Genomic DNA, 23,504 nt, shown 5'->3' on the forward strand with positions numbered 1-23,504 from the left:
GCGGACTAGAAAAATCTCAGCAGATGAACAGAAGAGGAGCTTAGCGAAGATCCAGGATCGATAGGTACCAGTTCACACAGTGATCAACTGATCACGCAAGATCAGGTCATTGAAGATACAAGTGATACAACACATGAGGTAACAGAGGTCAGAGATAACGTTATCTCTGCAGAGGTTAAAGAATGAATTACTGGAAACGTTGTAAAAAGTAAAATAAAGTGTTTTGAACTTGAACTTGACATTTTTTGTAACAAAAAATAATCCAGTGAGTAACGTATCGATCGGTGAAATGGTTTTTACAACAAGAACCGCTTTCGAAACTTTTTTTAGAATAAACTCTTCACTTAAAATCTAAAAATAATCTTCTGTTAGAACTCTCAACCGCCTCATTTTACCTCAAAACTCTTCTTTAAGAGAAATTCACAAAAAACAAAAAAACTAATATTTTTGGCTCCCACACCAACAAATCGAGTCTATGACCGGAAATTTCCCTAAGCCTGAATTCAACTCATCCTATACAATAACTCACCGCATTTTCGTTCGAATCGGCGATAAAAAAATTTTCGAAAAAACCATAAACCTTCTATCGAATTTGCACCCCGAAAAAACATTTAAACGGCCATAGCTCCCTTATTAAACATAATATGACAATGAATTGTACACCGCTGGATTCCTGTTTTCAATGCGCTTCTTTTGAGCCGAAAAAATTTTACCTCGGTTTTTTTGTTTAATATTCGCTTGACCATAATAGTTTATATAAAAAATTCTTCATAAATAAAGCCGGTTGGTTTAATTATCTGTTTATTAAACTTTCGTCATAATGAAAAAGATAAAAAACGATAACAATCAAAAAGCGAATTATAAAAATATACTAATCTCCAGAAATAATGTTAATGTATTGCGTTAATTAAAATTGGCGTACGGCTCAAATCCGTTAATGTAAATCACTGCAACTCTGTACAAGAATTCGAACTGTTCGATATTTTGGACAAATTGTTGACGGTTGTGTCGGATCGTTCTCACAGCCTGACAGACATCGCAGATTTGCTCCAGTTTCATTTTTTCGATGACAAAAGACATGGCCATGAAGAGACCAGATGCGGTGACTCCGTCACTGAAACAGAAAAGTTCAATTGTCAAAGATCACAAAGGGACAATTTAAAGAAACAGAAACTTACTAGCAAGTGACGAGGACAGGATTCGAGCGTCTCGCGATGTTGTCTGCTTCTTCCCAAAACGCCAAAAACTTCTCCGGACTCTTGGGACAATTCGTTTTTGGCGGCCAGTTCTTCATCGACACGATGTGGACTTGGAAGTGTTCTTTTCTGGAAGGTGCAGACAAGTGGATGGTTACGACGTCGTAATGTTCCATCGAGAGAGTATTGACGTGTTTGAGAGAGATGATGGGGACCGGGTCCATCTGGGGCCGCTTGTTGGTGGGCCAAAACGCACACGAGGTCTTGTCTTTGGGGTCGACTTGGTTCAGAGATACCACGACGGAGACGTTGTTTTCTTCGACGAGCCTCCAGAAGTCTCCCAGGGTGTTGGGCATCGGCTGCTGGGTCACGATGTAGCGACCCGGGCACCGGAAACCGTCGACCTTGACGGCGTTGATGTAGGAAGAGGTGCCGTCGCTGGTGGGATAGCGAGTGATGAAGACGCGTCCTTGAGTTTCTGACACTCGATCAAATTAGTCATCGACGTTTTTTCAATAGTTTGTCTACGTACCTGGTATGATGTCCTTGAAGCGGTTCTTCTCTTCAACCACCTGCGCTTCCTCATCCACCCACGCCACGGATTTCATCGCCTGGTCCTGCCACTGCGTGTCCTCCAAGTACTGCATCTGCGTGACCGTCCGCTCGTCTTCCAGCAGCCTCTTCACGGATTCCTGTATTTCGTTGCACTGTATCCCGGTGTGCATCCCAATCAGACACTCCAACACGACCAGATGGGCCAGCTTGTACTGCTCCATGTTGTCCACCATGTTGGGCCTCTGCTCCCTCAGGCGCTGAAGAGCCCCCAGCGCGTCGATCGCACTTTTTCGCGCGGCCATCCTCAGGCAGATGTCGCACAAGAGGATGGTGCCGGTTCTGCCGACACCGGCGCTGCAGTGCACGACAATCGGAGATTTCGTGTTGAGGGGTATCTGCAGCATCTTCTGCAAGAAGGGGACCAAGCTTTGCGAGTAAAGGGGGACTCCGTGGTCCGGCCACGAAGAAAAGTGGAGCTGGTCCAGCTGTAACGGTAATATGTAAAACGTGTATTGCTAAAATTGCTGGTTGCTGTTGTTACTTCGCGGCTTTCTGCGTCGCGGGTCACTTTGAAGACGCGGTGTTCGTAATCGGCGTAGACTTTGCTGGATTGGTGTTGGACGGCGATGGCACCGAATTGCAAGGTTTCGTTGATTTCGGGCCAATATTTTTCCACCTTTTTCTGCAAAGCGAAACGATTAATTTCATTCAAGCAAGCGAAATTGGAGCCTCCGCAGTCAGGCTAGCCAACTTAGAACGCTTATCTGGGTTTCTGGGTATATTTTTAATTTTACACTCCTCGGAGATGGTGTCCAACAGTTTGAAATTACGAATCACCTATATGAGTTTGTCTATCTTTCTCCGTTTATTATTTCATTCAGATAGCAATGACATTTTAAGTTGGTTGAATGTTGAATGAAATCAGGTTGGCAGCACTACTTTATTTTAATGATGGCGGTCGGTTTGTTACTAGTTTTTGAATAATTTTGGACCACATAATACAAGTCAATTTGAATCGGAATTGGAAATATTGTCCGTGAAGTGAATCGTTGTACAGTTTATAAGGTGAAGAGTACGGTTCGGGACAAATTCGAGTGTTTTGTTAAGAATGAAAAACTGCGCAACTCCAAAATAAGGTAAGTAATTACTTAGTAAGAAAGTAAACTTTTCAATAATCAGGTATCGTTACTTAGTGATTATTACAGTGGCTCGGTAACAGTTTTGCGGTCAAGGTAAATCTGCATTTATTTACCACCCCCCACGCTCCTCCGAAATGTACCGTCCGTGGCAGGGTCGGACTAAAACCAAATTACCCTATTCAAAATTATTATTTTCCGTTTTTTTATTGAAAAAATGATAAAGCAAGTGGTGGTGTTTTAAATACACCCGAGGAAAAATCGTGTTACCTTTCCACCCTCATATATGTTGGCTAGATTGGCGATGTGTTGGACATTTTCTTGCCAGATCATCCTCCAGAAGTCGTCGAGAGTCGCAGCCTTGGGACCCTGCGTCGCGATGTATGCTCTCGGGACTCGATAACCCTGCAACAATCCGAAAATAGTGCAAACCGAGACCAGAATCTAGTATTTTACGTCGACGTAGTTGGCGTTGATGTAGTCAGAATGAGGGTTTCCGTCGATTTTCTCGAGAATCACTCTGGTGTGGTCGTCTGAAAGCAACAGGAGTTACACTTGAGCGTATTGTAGTGTTGGTAGTTTACAAGCGATCAGGTTGTTGTAACGATTCTTGGATTTGTTTTCTTTCAAAGAGCCGACAGTCCAGGGCTTGGTCTGGCCGCGGGGAAACAGCTGAAATAGCGACGGATAAGATTTGTTTGAACGCGGAAAAAGTGTCTTTACCGCGTGTTGACGTTCGAGTTCTCCACTGGCTATCGATTCTTTGACGTACTGCTCAAATTCGGTGATCTTGACACGTTTGGAGTGCCCATTGGGTTTCGTCGGTGGGTTTTTGGATGTCTTTTGCGAAATATTTGAATCGGATCGTACGGGTTGAGGTTTCGTCATTTTTTTCGTGACTGGAAGGATGACATTATTTTGTGCCACGTCGGACAGAGGGATTTGGTCTTCTTGGATGTCCAGTACTTCGGTTGCTGGAACAGTTTGGCGGATTTAAGAGTCTCTGAAAAGTGTGATGCATACTTACACGTGTTGCTCCTTTTGAATACTTCTTTTTTAAAGGACAACAATTCATCTCTTTTCCTGAAGATTCGTACGGCGTAAATATAAAATATCGCAATGAAATACTATCGACTTACATGTAAATAATGGCTGCGATTGGTATTATCAACAGTAGGGCCAACAAACCAAGGAGATTTGATTCTTGTTCAGAAGTGATTCGTTGTAAACCTAGTGTCTTGTACAAGTACGAATACTCGTTGCTTCTGGTTTTGTTTTGAAAAGTGTTAAGCAATAATATTGTGACGTTATAGGAAGTTCCCGATTCGAAAAAAAAGTTTTCCGTATTAATATCACCGATAGTTTCTTTGATACTATCTTGTGAAGATGTTAAACTGTAATTAGCTGCAGTAATTTTTCGGTTCGCATTTTTATCGGTTATTAAGATGAGGAGAAGACGGTGGTCAGTTTGTCCTCTTGGTTTTTGAAGCGATATTTTCAGTGTAATTGTATCATTTGTACTGCCACTTTCAGGATCCCCATTCAGTAATGGTATGTCAGGTGGACTTGTGTCCATCAAGTAGACATAGTTACCGGAGAATCCGTTGAATGCCGACACTTGAATGTTGTATTGAGTAGAAGGAAACAATTCTGCGGACTCTATCTAGAAACGATCAGTTTACATGAATACGTATGTATCAAGTTTTGTTTTGCACTTACTTTGATATTATAATTTAGGTAATAGATGTTGTTCGTGATTGGTAGATTCTTTTCGATCTTGTTTGTTTCTCCATCGGTTAAAATGATATTAAAATATTTAATTGGACCGTTAGATTGGTTCGGATGTTTCCATTGCAGTATCAGATCATTATTAATCGTCCAAGTGATGTTTAGATCGTATGGCGCTCGTGATGGTTCTGGAAAAGATTTTACATAATATCCGGAATTTGAAAAAGAAAATGGTATTTTAATGCCGACCTATTTCTGTTTTTGTATAAATGGAATTCGCTGGTCCAAATTCTGAAACATCTTCATTTTTGCCATTCACCTGTACATTAATAATAATGTTAATACTACTTCTTCTAATAATTTTAAATTACATACATAACATGTATATGTTGAGCCACTTTTCAAATTGGACACTGTGACACAATGAAAATCTGGCCATAATTTGCACGATGCCATTTCAAATTCATTTATATGTTTGTCTACATAGTAATATCCATTTTGACAATCAATTTTATATTTTTCTAAAACCCCAGTTGGTGGGTAAGATGGTTTCCATCTGAGCGAAACTGAACTTTCGTTTTTGGTATAAACCAGCAAATCAGTGACCGCATTGGGTACTGAAAACGAATACATCCGATTATTTTTTGTTTACATTCTGGAAGAATAATTAATTACTTGTCGGTTTTGTTCTAAAAGTTTCCCTCTTTGTGTCACCTTCGCAATTCGTATAACTTCTACAAAATATCAGATCCAAGCTGTAGTCTGAAAATGGAGCTAACCCATCAAGCGTAATTATGTCGTTTGACACATAATGTTTCGTTGTTTTAGAAGTTCTGCTTTGGTTCTTACACCATTCGTTGGTACAAATGGCGGTCGTATTCACCACCAATTGTCCTCGAATTTTTTCGCAATTACGTGACAATTCAATATTAACCCCACGCGTGCCGGGAGTAACTGTCACCCCCGATATTTCTTCAGATTCGATTTCGTCTGCGGGTAACGTTTCTTCCAAAAATTCTGACGGAAGTCCTTTCAATTTTGTGTTTTCGGCAAACACGGAAATCGAGTATCTCGAATATGGAATTAAATCTTTTATTGTTGTTGAAGTTTCGGTGACTCTCAGAGTATGCTCCGTCGATGGAGTTGTTGGTTGTTGCTTGCACGCGAGGTATGACACGTGCTGAATAATTTTTTGTTAACGTCGGTATTTTTCAGCCGTGGCTAACTTACTCGATATTTAACGATGTAATGTTTAAAAAGGCCGTTAATGGAATAGGGTTTTTCCCATTTTATGCAAATTGTTGATGATGATTTATTGGCGACTCTCAGATTTGAGACTTGTTGTGGAACTGTAAATCGATTTCGATAAAGCGAGATTAGACACTGTTAGTATCTTTAAAGCAATTTACCTCCCTCTGTCGTTTGAAACTTTTTCTTCTGGTGGTCTTCAGTACTACGTTGGAACATTATTGTGTAATGTGTGAACGGATCTAATCCATCAAAATATACAACTCCATTATTAAAGAGTCCACGTTTTCCAGTTTCTTGTAAATTAATGTTGTATTTTTCCAAATTACACAATGTATTTTTTATCTGTCAAACATAAGAGTTTTCATTTAGTCAGGTTAAAGATTATTAAATTTACCGGAGATTTTAAGGAGACGAAGGCAGTGATGTTGGTAGAGTTTATTTCAAGGTTGTCTGAAGTTATTTCTAAAATGAATCGACTATTAAAAATATGAAAATATGTAAATATTGAAAATATTTGAATACCTTCACACTTGGTGGTGAATTCTCTAAATTTTAAATGCCATCCTAAACTAACATTTCCATCGCGTGTGATAATAACGCCTCTGACAAAATATTTTGTGTCGGCTTTTAAATTACTGATTACTATTGAATGATTCTCGTAAAATGTATAGGTTGAATTATTGTATGTGATCCATTTAGAATTATGATTTGTTGCTACCTAAAACATTTTGTTAAAATGACATCAATCTAAAGATGCAAAGCTTCTCTGAACAGAAATTGACACTATAAATCACATTCCGTCCAGAAATTGTTACAAAATGTTTATATTAGGTACATATTTTATATTGAAACGACTTTCTCAACTTTATATTGAATTGCGTAAGCGAAAGGCTTCTCATTATTAGATGAATTTTCCAACGTAAAATCTGTCACCTGGACGGTGGCTTCTGTGTATTTTACATCAGTAACATCTGGAGGTTTTGCGAAAATTATTGATGGTGCTGAAATGAGAGAGAGAAGTTGATTATTTTTGAATGGAATGTTAATTTTACATACGTATGTCGCATCTTGGTCCGCTGAATTCATCAATGCAGGGGGAGCATGTTCCGTCAATTGTATTGCAATCATAGTAGTTGTAGGAGCATTTTCCGCAGGATTTTTTACATCCATGACCATATGATCCACTTTTGCATTCTAAAAATTTCGGTGTTGAACAACGCGAAAAATTATGTAAACATGTGTTATTTTACGGTTGTAGCAATTTTTATTCGCGATATTGTATCCTGACGAACATACACACTTGTCGTTGTCACAAATCTTGATTCGTTCGCAATTTTCATAAATCCAGTTACAGGGCACACAAAATTTTCCAATAGTATTTTCAGGACATTCACTTTCTGTCGGAGAAGTCATAAAAAAATAAAGGAACCACTCACTCTACAAACAAATTGTTACCAGACACTTCTACTGAATCCTTGAACGTAATAATTTTCTTGTCGTCGGACATCAATTGGCATGTCTCTATTTCGGTTAAACCAATCATTCGAAATTCTAAACGCGATTTTATGTGAGTAGTTGTATCTACAGAAAATGTTTTTACTTTACCTTCCTTCTGACAAAGCCTAACCCTGTCGATTGCCCAAAACCATTGATCTCTTGTGCCACCAATTGTTGATACTAATAATTTGAAGTTGTTGTATTGATACTGTTTGCTCTCGCTAATGAATTTAATTTCTCTCCACTCTGAAGACTAGAAATATTTGTTAGCTGTTTCATTCAAGTATATTCCAATTCATCGAAATGAATTGATTCAAGAACATTAATACATCATTATGTACTTATATGCTTTTTGAAATTTATGGCCAATCGGATTATAATTAAATTAACTATCGATTAAATGCAACAAGTGAACGTTGAAATCAATTAAGACGAATTTCTAAATGTTCCTATGTTATACTGTTATGATGAGCTTAAGATGACTTACTACGAGTTGACTAAAATCTTGTTCATTTACGGTAACACTACTGTCATCAAGTAATGTTAATTTTACTTTGCAAGAATCGCACATTAACAGATACATCGACACACATAGATAATTCTCCGTCGGAGAGAAAGTAGTTCCTAGTTGTATTTTATCTGTTTCTTCGTTTGTATAAATAAATTCAACTAAAAAGGAAAAAAATTGTTTCTTTCTGCGAAGAAAATATTTTTGTTACCTTGGTGAATTTTCCATAAAGCGTTGACCATTTTGCTGTGAATAATCATATGAGTTACGTTAATTACTTCTTGTTTTTCTGAAAATTCTATAATTTTTCTGCTTCTGTGTCTGTTCTTTTGAGCCAATCTTAAGGTTTCGCCTGTTTTGGTAAGTTTCAAGTGCGTCCAGAGGGTGCTGTTAAGGAATCTTGGAAAATCTGGATGCTAAACACCATACATTATTATAAATCACTAAATCAGTATAGAACATAAAAAGGTGAATACAAACCACTATATTAGCTTGTTTCATCTTGCACTCTCCTTGCGGCCATTTATTACTAATTTTAGGTACAAATCCTTTTGAACATTTTCGTATTGCAGTTTCGTCTCCACTAAAAGCTTGCAACATGATCCAATAACAATTAGATTCGTGAGGATCTTCTCCATCGCAAAGAAAAATGTGAGCTTCTTTTTCAGTGCGTATTGAAAAGGGAATGTCAAAGTTGGATTTTAATGTTGACAAAACCGTAGTAAACTTTAAAAGAGTGCCATCACCAGTAACATCTTCTGTTTTATAAATTTTCATCTCTGAAAAATATTAGGTAATCCCATCCAATTTAACTACTATTTGTAACCACGTCCATATTTGTATTCCACGTGAACTTACCTTCCCATCGTTGGTCAACGATTACTTTGTTAATGTTCGCTTCCAAAGAGTTTTTCAACTTCCAAGGAGCTTTTACGAAATATTTTTCAGTTCTAAAATCATTTTCAATACGACAGTCGAAAGAGTTATTTCTTGTCGGTATAAACGTTGATTCTGAAATTGATTGCTTAAGTTATGTATAGTAGGTATTAATGGTAATAAATTTCAATTAATTAAATTGGAAGTATTATTTCGTACTACGTTGTTACACTTTACATGATTTAGTTTTGTGGATTGTGAATATGCAGATTTAGACCTTTTTGTTGTTTTAATTCCTCCATGAATTGTTTACTTTTTAAATTGTTTAATTCTTTCACTTTGAATAAATGAACAGTAGTTTGGAAAATACCTTCGATCTTTACCATTGAGATTAGCTGACGGTTTTATTACAACGAAAGAGCAACACTACTGTGTTACGAAAATAAGTTTTGTTAATTCCAGTCTTTGATAATTATGGTCTTCGAACAACGTAATAAATTTGTATGGGCCAAACAAGTGCTCTACAAAATGATTAATAACTTGGTTGTCTCTAGTTTGGTCGATTAAATTAATGCTAGATGTATAATTTCGGTTTAATAATATTCGGTTTAAATAATATTAGCAGGACACTGGTATAATAATATTGCTACTGTACGTAATGCCCTGTTACACGCTGTACAATACCTTGTTCCAATTTTTCTCCTACTTCCGTTGTAGTCCAACTTAACGCATAGGTAGTGTTGGTCACACAAAAATAGTTCATGTTGTTATATTTTTTTGTAATAAAGAAGTCATTTTCACTCTTCGATTTTGCCAAACAAATCATTAAAGTTCCATAAAGTAAACTAAAAATTCAGTGCCTATTATTTTCACTTAGAACGAAAGTAATAATTATTATACCTTTTCTGAAACATTGTTAAATGACACCGATCACTATAAGTTTTTTAATACTGTGAAAATTATGGTGAGCACTAACATGTTGCCGCAATCCCATTTCGATAACTGATACGAGGTTTTCCGTCTGACACATATCCTGCAGAATTGATAACAAATTTTTAGTGAAAGGGCATCTTTCACATGTTGCAATAAAATTTACAACCGTAATAGACTATGACAACAATGTTATCAAAAAGAATTATTTATTTGCTAATTTAATTAATCACCTTAATTACGTAGGTACGCTTATTCCACTTATTACTTGACTGTTTTACATTTAAAGAAGTTTTAAGGAAAGTGGATAATAAATCATTTTTAAAATAACAGCAACACCTGCATCTTTTATTGCTAATTTATATCAGAGCAATTTTTCGGGACATATAAATTGAGCAGAAACAAGGAAAATGTATATAAAAACAGCGGCTTTAAACGTAATTTTTGTTTATAAAATGTACATTTTATACGTTTATGCGAATCGTTTATCTTGTATACCTATTTTGTTGTCAACGTTGGTGGTTTTCAAAGCAGCGGCACCGATGAGTTCATCGTTGGGTTTTCCGTTTAACGTGAAGAAAAATAAAACTAAGTAAGAAAGTTAACTGTGTTTATTTACCATATTTTACAACAAAATAACACGAAAGTTGACAAATGCAAGGGAGAGTACAAAATTTACTATTTGCGGTAAAATGTTCGAAAGAAAAAACAAGAGAAAAGAAAGTTTTTTCTGGAAAAATGGGCGAATGCGTCATCAACGGATATTTCGACATTTTCCTCAGCGTCGGTACGAATTCGAGGGCGTCTTCGCCTCGGTACGGCAGCACGATGTGATCCACCTGGAAGAAACAACTATAGAAATGACATTTCACCGATTGCGCTTCATACTTGATCTGATTTGATCTTGTCTGATCAAGACAAAAATTCGGTTCAACAAGGTCTTGTCGAAGCCCAGCATAACGGAAATGTTTTGAAACTCCATTTTTTTGTCCTCTCGTGGGATGTATTTTTCCGTGGAATTTCCATCTCGGGCAACGAGCGACACTATGTGTTCGACGTTTTCTTCCCAAACCGCTTTCCAGAAGTAATCGACGGAAGTCGGTTTTGGTGCTTCCGCCGCTTTAGTTATTTTAGTACCCTACAGTCACCAGAATTAGACGAGGAAGTTGCCAACAAAAAATTCTCACATCTGTGAATTTCAGATCTAGGTAGTCGAAGTACTGGTTGCCGCACAACACTTCGTAAACGACGCTGTTGCGGTTTTGCAAGACGAGCTGAAAAATTCATTGCCGCTGAATTTTTCGTAGTATATTGTGTTTTTACCGAGTGTTGGTATTGCAAGTCTTCATTGTTTTCTGCTTCTGCCACGTAGCTCTCGAATTCTGAAATTTGGACCAATCTGGAAAGGGAACCGGCACGTTTTTCACATTTCGTCTCCTCTGTTTGTTCCCGTCTTGAAATATTCCTTAAATTGTAATAATTCAGCTCCGAAAGAATCTCTAAAATTGAGATTGCAACTTGAGTTCCTCCTTCTGTTTTCTTACCTTTTTTATTTTTGCAACGAGTCTTGAAACGGTACCACACACTAAAATCTACGTTCGTAAAGTGCTCATTTCTCGTAGTTGCAACTTACCAAAATATACAAACTGGAATCAGAAGCAGAACGAGTAAAGTCAGAAACAGAATACTTGATTTGGGGAGAAAAAAGGTTAAGTGGTACACTTTGAAGCTAATCTTGTTTGCTGAGGTGTTTGTAACGAGTACTGTAAGATTGTAGACCTCAACTAAAATTAGAAAAAAAAATGGGACTCGCTCTGATTGAAGTTTTCTACCTGGTAGACGACTTTAGACTTGGATAAGCACAATCGTAACTCTTCCTCGTCCATTTGATGTTGAGGTCGTAAGGAGCACTCGATGGTTCTAAAAATTATCTTAGGAGAAGACGAGTGGTCGAAATTGGGTACTGGAAAGTCCAAAAGATTCCAGTTTTACAAAAATAGCAAAATTTATCTCTCCGGACGAGATAGTATTACGGAAATTTTTGGATAATAATTCGACAGATGAGAAGGAACAGTTTTAACACTTTGCTACGTTATTGCCCAAGAATGTCGCGGTAGGGGACCAAACATTCCACTCTGCAGCGTCGATGTGGCCCCAATTCCGCACAATAAAGACGAACGTTTTTCGAATGAGTCAATTAGCGTTGGAAATTTTTGGACTTGATTTGTATTTTGATATCGACCTAGTTTTTGTTCTTCTTCAACGACCTTTGGTCCAAATTCTGAGATGTCTTTGTTTTTATCCAGACCTCAACCCGATTGAGAATTTGTGGGGATATAATAGGTGCCCCAAAATTCGCGGAACAGCTTAGCAGTACGTTGTTAAGTACATAGTCATTAAATTATCAAGTAAAAATGTTTTAAAAAAGCAATCTTCTTTTTTGTAGAAGGTATGGACCTATTTGTTACACTAAATGTGGCAACATTAACATCCATGTCAAAAATTCCAATGTGGGGTTAGAAATATATAAAACCTGTTTTACAGCTAATGTTAGTTGAATGACAACGGCTGAAGAAATTCCGTGGCCGTGACTGTACAAATGGACTTTATTTATAGTACGGTAACAGTTTTTTGGAGGTCCGTGAAAGCTTAAAATTTGCATGTATGTATTTTACACACTCCGCGCAGTAAAATTACAGATAGTTTGGTTAGTGTGTAAAAATCAAGATACCGTAGCTGTTCAAAATGTGTAAACATGTCATTTAGAGTTGAGGAGGCCAAAAACGAATTCAAATAATATGATTTTTGTTTATTTTGGAGTTTGTATTATTTTCTTCCTCTGAATTGGGCGATAATTTTCCGCTTTGATCTTATCTCCCTTCTTGAAGATAGGTGTGATATTTGCCTTTAACTATGAATCTAGTAATACTGAGGATTGGAAAGAGGAAGACATAAAATGATTAAGCATGGTATATTTGTCTTATTTTTCTACATAAAATATATTTTCTTTTTTAATTTGTGAGCTAGAAACGTGAAAAACTAAATGCGGTGTAAATGCCGCGGTACGCCCGCTCATGTATTTTTATAAAGCGTGCTCTCTGGAGGGTTAAAATTGGCGTATGGCTCGAATCCGTTGATGTAAATCACTGCAACTCTGTACAAGAATTCGAACTGTTCGATGTTTTGGACACATTGTTGACGGTTGTGTCGGATCGTTCTCACAGCCTGACAGACATCGCATATTTGCTCCAGTTTCATTTTTTCGATGACAAAAGACATGGCCATGAAGAGACCAGATGCGGTGACTCCGTCACTGAAACAGAAAAGTTCGATTGGTAAAGATCACAAAGGGACAATTTAAAGAAACAGAAACTTACTAGCAAGTGACGAGGACAGGATTCGAGCGTCTCGCGATGTTGTCTGCTTCTTCCCAAAACGCCAAAAACTTCTCCGGACTCTTGGGACAATTCGTTTTTGGCGGCCAGTTCTTCATCGAGATGATGTGGACTTGGAAGTGTTCTTTTCTGGAGGGTGCAGACAAGTGGACGGTTACGACGTCGTAATGTTCCATCGAGAGAGTATTGACGTGTTTGAGAGAGATGATGGGGACCGGGTTCATCTGGGGCCGCTTATTGGTGGGCCAAAACGCACATAAGGTCTTGTCTTTGGGGTCGACTTGGTTCAGAGATACCACGACGGATACGTTGTTTTCTTCGACGAGCCTCCAGAAGTCCCCCAGGGTGTTGGGCATGGGCTGCTGGGTCACGATGTAGCGACCCGGGCAGCGGAAACCGTCGACCTTGACGGCGTTGATGTAGGAAGAGGTGCTGTCGCTGGTGGGGTAGCGAGTGATGAAGACGCGTCCTTGGATCTCTGACACACGATCGAATTAGTCATCGACGTTTCTCCAATAGTTTGTCTACGTACCTGGTATGATGTCCTTGAAGCGGTTCTTCTCTTCAACCACCTGCGCCTCCTCTACCCACGCCTCGGATTTCATCACCTGGTCCTGCCACTGCGTGTCCTCCAAGTATTGCATCTGCGTGACCGTCTGCTCGTCTTCCAGCAGCCTCTTCACGGACTCCTGTATTTCGTTGCACTGTATCCCGGTGTGCATCCCTATCAGACACTCCAAAATGACCAGATGGGCCAGCTTGTACTGCTCCAAGTTGTCCACCATGTTGGGCCTCTGCTCCCTCAGACGCTGAAGAGTCCCCAGCGCGTCGATCGCACCCTCTCTCGCGGCCATCCTCAGGCAGATGTCGCACAAGAGGATGGTGCCGGTCCTGCCGACACCGGCGCTGCAGTGCACGACAATCGGAGATTTCGTGTTGACGGGTATCTGCAGCATCTTCTGCAAGAAGGGGACCAAGCTTTGCGAGTAAAGGGGGACTCCGTGGTCCGGCCACGAAGAAAAGTGGAACTGGGCCAGCTGTAACGGCAATATGTAAAACGTGTATTGCTAAAATTGCTGGTTGCTGTTGTTACTTCGCGGCTTTCTGCGTCGCGGGTCACTTTGAAGACGCGGTGTTCGTAATCGGCGTAGACTTTGCTGGATTGGTGTTGGACGGCGATGGCACCGAATTGCAAGGTTTCGTTGATTTCGGGCCAGTATTTTTCCACCTTTTTCTGCAAAGCAAAACGATTAATTTCATTAAAGCAAAGCGATTCAAGTCATTTTGAAATTGGAGCCTTCGCAGTCAGGCTAGCCAACTTAGAACGCTTATCTGGGTTTCTGGGTATATTTTTAATTTTACACTCCTCGGAGATGGTGTCCAACAGTTTGAAATTACGAATCACCTATATGAGTTTGTCAATCTTTCTCCGTTTTTTATTTCATTCAGAGAGCAATGACATTTTAAATTGGTTGAATGTTGAATGAAATCAGGTTGGCAGCACTACTTCATTTTAATGATGGCGGTCGGTTTGTTACCAGTTTTTGAATAATTTTGAACCACATAATACAAGTTAGTTTGAATCAGAATTGGAAATATTGTCCGTGAAGTGAATCGTTGTACAGTTTATAAGGTGAAGAGTACGGTTCGGGACAAATTCGAGTGTTTGGTTAATAATGAAAAACTGCGCAACTCCAAAATAAGGTAAGTAATTACTTAGTAAGAAAGTAAACTTTTCAATAATGAGGTATCGTTACTTAGTGATTATTACAGTGGCTCGGTAACAGTTCTGCGGTCAAGGTAAAACTGCATTTATTTACCACCCCCCCAACGCTCTTCCGAAAAATACCGTCCGTGGCAGGGTCGGACTAAAACCATATTACCCTATTCAAAATTATTATTTTCGGTTTTTTTATTTAAAAAATAATAAAGCAAGTGGTGGTGTTTTAAATACACCCGAGGAAAAATCGTGTTACCTTTCCACCCTCATATATGTTGGCTAGATTGGCGATGTGTTGGACATTTTCTTGCCAGATCATTCTCCAGAAGTCGTCGAGAGTTGCAGCTTTGGGACCCTGCGTCGCGATGTATGCTCTCGGGACCCGATAGCCCTGCAACAATCCGAAAACAGTGCAAATCAAGACCAGAATCTATCATTTTACGTCGACGTAGTTGGCGTTGATGTAGTCAGAATGAGGGTTTCCCTCGATTTTCTCGAGAATCACTCTGGTGTGGTCGTCTGAAAGCAACAGGAGTTACACTTGAGCGTATTGTAATGTTGGTAGTTTACAAGCGATCAGGTTGTTGTAACGATTCTTGGATTTGTTTTCTTTCAAAGAGCCGACAGTCCAAGGCTTGGTCTGGCCGCGTGGGAACAACTGAAATAGCGACGGATAAGATTTGTTGACCGTTGAAAAGACTGTCTTTACCGAGTGTTGACGTTCGAGTTCTCCACTGACTATCGATTCTTTGACATACTGCACAAATTCGGTGATCTTGACACGTTTGGAGTGCCCTTTGGGTTTCGTCGGTGGGTTTTTGGATGTCTTCTGCAACGAAATATTTGAGTCGGGTCCGATCGATTCAACAAAACAAGCGCTTACGGGTTGAGGTTTCGTCATTTTTTTCGTGACTGGAAGGATGACATTATTTTGTGCCACGTCGGACAGAGGGATTTGGTCTTCTTGGATGTCCACTACTTCAGTTGCTGGAACAGTTTGACGGATTTAACAGTCTCTGAAAAGTGTGATGCATATTTACACGTGTTGCTCCTTTTGAATACATCGTTTTTGAGGGACAACAATTCATCTCTTTTCCTGAAGATTCGTACGGCGTAAATATAAAATATCGCAATATACTATCGACTTACATGTAAATAATGGCTGCGATTGGTATTATCAACAGTAGGGCCAACAAACCGAGGAGATTTGATTCTTGTTCAGAAGTGATTCGTTGTTCACCTAGTGTCTTGTACAAGTACGAATACTCGTTGCTTCTGGTTTTGTTTTGAAAACTGTTGAGCAATAATATTGTGACGTTATAGGAAGTTCCCGATTCCAGAAAAAAGTTTTCCGTATAAATATCACCGATAGTTTTTTTGATACTATCTTGTGAAGATGTTAAACTGTAATTAGCTGCAGTAATTTTTCGGTTCGCATTTTTATCGGTTATTAAGATGAGGACAAGACGGTCGTCAGTTGGCCCTCTTGGTTTTTGAAGCGATATTTTCAGTGTAATTGTATCATTTGTACTGCCACTTTCAGGATCCCCATTCAGCAATGGTATGTCAGGTGGACTTGTGTCCATTAAGTAGACATAATTACCGGAGAAACCGTTGAATGCCGACACTCGAACGTCGTATCGAGTAGAAGTTAAGACTTCTGCAGAATCTATCTAGAAACGATCAGTTTACTTGAAATACGTATGTACCAAGTTTTGTTTTGCACTTACTTTGATATTATAATTTATGTAATAGGTGTCGTTCGTGATTAGTAGGGTCTTTTCGACCTTCTTTCTTTCACTGTTTAAATTGATATTAAAATACTTAATTGGACCGTTTGATTCGTTCGGATGTTTCCATTGCAGTATCAAGTCATTATTAATCGCCCAAGTAATGTTTAAATCGTAGGGCGCTCCTGATGGTTCTGCAAAATATTTAAAATAATATCTAGAATTTAAAAATTTAAAAGAGCACTTTGATGCCAACCTATTTTTGTTTTTGTATTAGTGAAAATCGTCGGTCCAAATTTTGAAACATTTTCATTTTTGGCATTCACCTGTACATTAATAATAATTTTAATACTACTACTTCCAACAATTTTAAATTACGCACTTTAAATGTGTATTCTCTGCCACTTTTCAAATTTGACACTGTGACACAATGAAAATCTGGCCATAATTTGCACGATGTCATTTTAAATTCCTTTATATGTCTGTCTGAATGTGTACAATAATGTTCAATTTGATATGTTTCTAAAATCCCAGTTGGTGGGTAAGGTGGTTTCCATCTGAGCGAAGCTGAACTTTTGTTTTTGGTATAAACCAGCAAATCAGTAACGGCATAGGGAGCTGAAAGTGAATACATTCAATTAGTTTTTCTTGACATTCTGGAAGAACAATTAATTACTTGTCGGTTTTGTTCTAAAGGTTTGCCTCTTTGTGCTACCTTCGCAATTCGTATAATTTCTACAAAATATCAGATCCAAGCTGTAGTCAGAAAATGGAGTTAACTTATCTAGCGTAATTATCTGGTTTGACACATAATGATTTGTTGTTTTAGGAGTTCTGTTTTGGTTCTTACACCATTCGTTGGTACAAATAACGGTCGTATTCACCACCAATTGTCCTCGAATTTTTTCGCATTTAGGTGACAATTCAATATTAACCGCATGTGTGCCGGGAGTAACTGTCACCCCGGATATCTCTTCAGATTCGATTTCTTCTGCGGGTAACGTTTCTATCAAAAATTGTGACGGAAGTCCTTTCAATTTTGTGTTTTCGGCAAATACAGAAATCGAGTATCTCGAATATGGAATTAAATCTTTTATTGTTGTTGAAGTTTCGGTGACTCTCAGAGTATGCTCCGCCGATGGAGTTGTTGGTTGTTGCTTGCACGCGAGGTACGACACGTGCTGAATCATTTTTCGTTAACGCTGATATTTTTCAGCCGTGGTTACTTACTCGATATGTAACGATGTAATGTTTTAATACGCCGTTAATTGAAGACGGTTGTTCCCATTTTATGTAAATTGTTGATGATGATTTATTCGCGAGTCTCAGATTTAAGACTTGTTGTGGAACTGTAAATCGATTTCGATAAAGCGAGATTAGATACTGTTAGTATTTTTATGGCAATATACCTCCTTCTGTTGTTTGAAACTTTTTCTTCCGGTGGTCCTCGGTATTACGTTGGAAGATTATTGTGTAATGTGTGAACGGATCTAATCCATCAAAATATACAACTCCATTATCTAAGGATCCACGTTTTCCAGTTTCGTGTAAATAAATGTGGTATTTTTCCAATTTACACACTGTATTTTTTATCTGTAAAAAATAAGAGTTTTCATTTAGTCAGGTGAAAGATTATTAAATTTACCGGAGTTTTTAAGGAGACGAATGCAGTGATGTTGGTTGATTTTATTTCAATGTTGTCTAAAGATATCTCTAAAATGAAGGGATTGAAAATTTGTAAATATTGAATATATTTGAATACCTTCACAGTAGGTGGTGAATTCTTTAAATTTTAAATGCGATCCCACATAATGATATTGTTGATATTGATTGCCTATGATAATAACGCCTCTCACAAAATAAATTGTGTCTGCTTTTAAATTATTTATTACTATTGCATATGTGATGTTAAAAGGATACACAAAATTGTATGTGGTCCAATTTGAATTTTTATTTGGTGCCACCTAAAATATTTCGTTGAAATAATATTAATATATATATATATATATAAAGATGCAACAGTCCTCTGAATAGAAAATTTCATCTTTGCTACATACAGATACATTTGTGTAGGTATAGTGCAAATTAGTTATTTCTTCACCGAGATTGTGAATACATGTAAATTTCACTATACTAATTCTTTTTTAACTATATCGTTAAAGTAATACAGATGTTTACATACGATACTTCGTTACTTTTTACATTTCAATTACATTATACAATGGTTTAGAATTTTTGAATTTGACAGCAAAGTTATCACATTCCGTCCAGAGATTGTTACATAATGTTTATAATTATTATATTGAAACGATTTTCTCAACTGTGTACTGAATCGTGTAATAGTTAGGCTTCTGATTATTATTAAATGTATTTTCCAACGTAAAATCTGTCACCTGGACGGTGGCTTCTGTGTATTTTATATCAATAACATCTGGAGGTCTTGCGAAAATTATTGATCGTGCTGAAATGAGAGAGAATTTGATTATTTTTGAATGGAATGTTAATTTTACATACGTATATCGCATCTTGGTCCGCTGAATCCATCAGTGCAAGAGAAGCATGTTCCCTCAATCGTATTGCACAAGCTATAGTAGTAGTTGTAGGAGCATTTTCCGCAAGATTTTTTACATCCGTGACCATACCGTCCACTTTCGCATTCTAAAAATGTCGGTGTTGAACGACGCGAAATTGTATAAACATGTGTTATTTTACGGTAGTAGCAATTCTTGTTCCCGATACCGAATCCTGACGAACATACACACTTGTCGTTGTCACAAATTTTGATTTGTTCGCAATTTTCATAAATCCAGTTACATGGCACACAAAATTCTCCGATGGTATTTTCAGGACATTCACTTTCTGTCGGGGAAATCATAAAAAAAATAAAGGAACCACTTACTCTACCAACAAATTCTTACTGGATACTTGTAATGAATCCTTGAACGTAATAATTTTCTTGTCGTCGGACATCAATTGGCATGTCTCTTTTTCGGTTAAACTAATCATTCGAAATTCTAAACGCGATTGTACATAAGTAGGTAGTTGTATCTAAAATTTTTTTTTACTTTACCTTCTTTCTGACAAAGCCTAACCCTGTCAATTGCCCAGAACTGTTGATCTCTTGTGCCGCCAATTGTTGATACTAATAATTTGAAGTTGTATTGATACTGTTTGCTCTCGCTTATCAACTTAATTTCCCTCCACTCTGAAGACTACAAATGTTTGTTATTTCAAACAGTAATACTAATAATACATCGTTATGTATTTATTATCCGTTCACGATTGTTTCAAATTCGGACTGTCTATGAAAATCTGACATTTTAGTTGGCATAATAAATCTATTTTAGGTTATAATTGAATTACACTAAATCAATTAGGGAATTGACAACAAGATGAATATTTAATAACGAAACGTCATATGACAGGACCTGACGCCAATCTAACAAAAAAATATCATGGCCTCCTGCGTGTTTAAAACAATCGTGAACGGCATATATATGATTTTTGACAGAGATGGGCTATCGGTCGATAATTAAAAATTAACTTAATAAAATTAAATGTCGATTGAATGCGGCCAATGAACGTTGAAATCAATTAAGACGAATTTGAAACTGTTCCTATGTTATACTGTTATGATGAGCTTAAGATGACTTACTACGAGTTGACTGAAATCTTGTTCAATTACAATAACATTACTGTCATCAAGTAATGTTAATTTTACTTTGCAAGAATCGCACATTAACAAATACATCGACACACATATATAATACTCTGTCGGAGAGAAAGTAGTTCCTAGTTGCACTTTGTCTGTTTCTTCGTTTGTATAAATAAATTCAACTAAAATTAAAAATAATTCTTTTCTTCAGCGCAGAAAATATTTTTATTACCTTGGTGAATTTTCCATAAAGCGTTGACCATTTTGCTGTGAATAATCATATGAGTTACGTTAATTACTTCTTGTTTTTCTGAAAATTCTATAATTTTTCTGCTTCTGTGTCTGTTCTTTTGAACCAATCTTAAGGTTTCGCCTGTTTTGGTAAGTTTCAAGTGCGTCCAGAGGGTGCTGTTAAGGAATCTTGGAAAATCTGGATGCTGAACACCATACATTATTATAAATTAATATAGAACATACAGAAGGTGAATACAAACCGATATATTAGCTTGTTTCTTCTTGCACTCTCCTTGCGGGTATTTTTTATTAATTTTAGGTATAAATGTTTTTGAACATTTTCGTATTGCAGTTTCGCTTCCACCGAAAGCTTGCAACATGATCCAATAACAATTAGATTCGTGCGGATCTTCTCCATCGCAAAGAAAAATGTGAGCTTCCTTTTCAGTGCGTATTGAAAAGGGAATGTCAAAGTTAGATTTTAATGTTGACAAAACAGTAGTAAATTTTAAAGGAGTGCCATCACCAGTAACATATTCTGTTTTATAAATTTTCATCTCTAAAAAATATTAATCGTATCCATTTCAAATGTTGATTTTGTAACTACATATATATTTATACAGGGTGAGTTTGAAATAAGTTTGGAAAAAACTCCAGCAATTGGTGAGAAGAAGTCATAGAAGTTTTAAAATTAAAGGTAAAAGGTGCTTGTCAGTCATAAACCTGACATTACTCCTTTCGATCGTTTCCATAGAAATGTTTACAAAGCAGTGTGCTTGCACCTACGACTCCATTGTGGAGTTGATGTAACAATGGTTGCTAACGAAGTAAACAAATTCGGACAAATTTTCCTTATTCATAGCGTCGAAAATACAAAGATATGGGGTAATTTCCATCCTTTTGATTTCACTCCCAAAAGTCATTTAAGCACAATTGTTTCGTGTCAAGGATACTACACTTTTTTTCCCAAACGTATTTCAGAATCATCCTGTATTTGACATGGACTTGCCTTCCCATCGTTGGTCAACGATTACTTTGTTAAGGTTCGCTTCCGACGAGCTTTTCAACTTCCAAGGAGCTTTTATGAAATTATTTTTAGTTCTAAAATCATTTGCAATACGACAGTCGAATAAGTTTTTAGTTGGTTTCGGAATAAATGTTGACTCTGAAATTAATTGCTTAAGTATAGAAGGTATTGGTGGTAATACATTTCAATTAATTTAATTGGAAATATTATTGTGTACCACGTGATTGTGAATACAGGGTTATTCACGAGAGGGGTACTTGTGAATTTATATTTTACCGCAACCAACAATACCAATGACCGTAACTACTAAATCAAATGTGTTATCTCTTTTAAATTAGAAATCAAAGTAAGTTGGATAGATTTGTCAGAAATGTCAGATTGGCAGAAAATCTGTATTTAATCAAAATTCAATAAATAAATTAATGAAGTTAATGTAAAAGGTGTTCGAAGTGTCTACCAACGGCTTGTAAACATCCGCAGCGACGACAGAATTCTTTCGACACTCCATAAATGAGGAGAGCATCTCAGTAAAAACAAATTTTTCGAATTGACAAAGATTTTTTGCTTTAACGTGAAAGAGACAGGAGTAGGAGTCATCGTGGATTCAGCTATAATTATTTTCAAAATCTGAAATCAAGATATTGTTTCAATGTGTATAATGGGTTGCGGCAAAAAGAAATTCAGAAATACCTCTCTCCTGAATAAGCCCGTATATACAGAGTGTTATGGAAGTCCACGTAATACATTTAATCACCAATAGAACATTTTTTATTGGTCTTTTTTAATCGATTTTTTTACATTTTTCTAACCCTTAATTAAATAATAATAAAAATCATCAATTGAAACGAAAGAGTGAATGAAAATGTTTTTGTGCGGTAGAAACTTTACAGTTTACAATCGCTGTTCTAATACTAACAGTTTTTACTGTTTTTCATTCGAGTGTGTAATTCTTTTTTCGTGCTTCGTTATTAATGGAGGTGTAAACACATGAGTGAGTATGAATTTTAGGGTTCAAATTATATTTAAATTTGACAACTCTGTTTGGAAGAATTTGTGGAAAAACTGATAAATAAATAAATGTTTATTTTAAAGAGTTCTATTGGTGGTTAAATTTATTAGTGGACATCCATAACACCCGGTAGATCTGGACCATCTTGCCGTATTAATTACTCCATGAATTGTTTGGTTTAAAAAAAATTTACTTTTCTTGCTTTGAATAAACGAGTTGTAGTTCTGAAAATACCTTCGATCTTTACAATTAAGATTAGCTGACAGTTTTATTACAACGAGAGAGCAACAATAGTTGAATCTCAATAAACAGTAGCAGGACCCTGGTATTATATTATTAATGTCCTGTTACACGTTGTACAATACCTTGTTCCAATGTTTCATCTACTTTCGTGGCAATCCAACTTAATGCATAGGTAGTGTTGGTCACACAAAAATAGTTGTTGTCGTTATATTGGTTTGTAATAAAAAAGTCATTTTCACTCTTAGATTTTGCCAAACAAATCATCAAAGTTCCATAAAGTAAACTAAAATATTTAGTATATTATTTTCACTTAGAACGAAAGCGATACCTAATTATAATACCTTTTCTGAAACATAGTTAAAGACACCAATCACTATAAGTTTTTTAATACTGTGAAAATTATGGTGAGCACTAACATGATGCCGCAATCCCATTTCGATAACTGATACGAGGTTTTCCGCCTGACACATATCCTGCAGAATTGATAACACATTTTTAGTAAAAGGGCAACTTTCATATGTTGCAATAAAATTTACAACCGTAATAGACTATGACAACAATGTTCTCAAAAAGAATGATTTATTTGTTAATTTAATAAATTACCTTAATTACCTACGCATAACTTGACTGTCTTACATTCTAATGAAAGTGATTAAAAATTATTTTTAAAACAATTAAAATTTATTTGTTTAGATGATCGTTGTCCACAAGGAGTTTTCGCTTAAAATGTTTTTATCAGCAACACCTGCATCTTTTGTTGCTAATTTATAATAAAGCAATTTTTCGGAATTAAAAGTTTAGCAGATACCAGGAA

The 23,504-nt window shown here is 36.9% G+C and overlaps 1 protein-coding gene and 1 long non-coding RNA gene across 5 annotated transcripts; both read right to left on the reverse strand.

Annotated features, from left to right (window-relative positions):
* Positions 1–784: 784 nt before the first annotated feature.
* Positions 785–23,128, reverse strand: LOC138122806 (receptor-type tyrosine-protein phosphatase T-like). 3 transcript variants are annotated; one of them, XM_069037106.1, is made up of 30 exons: positions 23,032–23,128; positions 22,813–22,973; positions 21,421–21,576; positions 20,672–20,970; positions 20,410–20,614; positions 20,178–20,359; positions 19,593–19,734; positions 19,441–19,536; positions 19,235–19,381; positions 19,037–19,180; positions 18,844–18,983; positions 18,285–18,486; positions 18,168–18,235; positions 17,932–18,115; positions 17,753–17,871; positions 17,199–17,703; positions 16,905–17,140; positions 16,779–16,848; positions 16,523–16,716; positions 15,942–16,465; positions 15,833–15,888; positions 15,676–15,779; positions 15,502–15,621; positions 15,363–15,450; positions 15,235–15,311; positions 15,049–15,183; positions 14,166–14,306; positions 13,605–14,109; positions 13,055–13,550; positions 12,633–12,990 (listed from the first exon to the last, which is right to left on the reverse strand). In XM_069037106.1, exons 1-30 carry the CDS (start codon positions 23,043–23,045, stop codon positions 12,750–12,752), a joined length of 5,751 nt encoding a protein of 1,916 aa, XP_068893207.1. In that variant the 5' UTR covers positions 23,046–23,128; the 3' UTR covers positions 12,633–12,749. The 3 variants fall into 3 exon arrangements, with proteins under 3 accessions (XP_068893209.1, XP_068893208.1, XP_068893207.1); XM_069037108.1 differs by lacking the exons at positions 12,633–12,990; positions 13,055–13,550; positions 13,605–14,109; ... (24 more) ...; positions 21,421–21,576; positions 22,813–22,973 and adding exons at positions 785–1,114; positions 1,179–1,674; positions 1,729–2,236; ... (23 more) ...; positions 8,730–8,882; positions 9,432–9,592 and having other exon boundaries at positions 23,032–23,060; XM_069037107.1 differs by lacking the exons at positions 12,633–12,990; positions 13,055–13,550; positions 13,605–14,109; ... (25 more) ...; positions 22,813–22,973; positions 23,032–23,128 and adding exons at positions 785–1,114; positions 1,179–1,674; positions 1,729–2,236; ... (24 more) ...; positions 9,432–9,592; positions 9,648–9,797.
* LOC138122843 (uncharacterized) lies at positions 10,274–11,904 on the reverse strand. Of its 2 annotated transcripts, XR_011156638.1 has the most exons (5): positions 11,222–11,904; positions 11,001–11,142; positions 10,865–10,951; positions 10,566–10,815; positions 10,274–10,516 (listed from the first exon to the last, which is right to left on the reverse strand). It is a non-coding gene; the product is annotated as an uncharacterized lncRNA (long non-coding RNA). The 2 variants fall into 2 exon arrangements; XR_011156637.1 differs by having other exon boundaries at positions 11,001–11,898.
* Positions 23,129–23,504: the final 376 nt, after the last annotated feature.

The sequence above is a fragment of the Tenebrio molitor genome, chromosome 2, assembly GCF_963966145.1.
Source record: "Tenebrio molitor chromosome 2, icTenMoli1.1, whole genome shotgun sequence".
Lineage (NCBI taxonomy): Eukaryota > Metazoa > Arthropoda > Insecta > Coleoptera > Tenebrionidae > Tenebrio > Tenebrio molitor.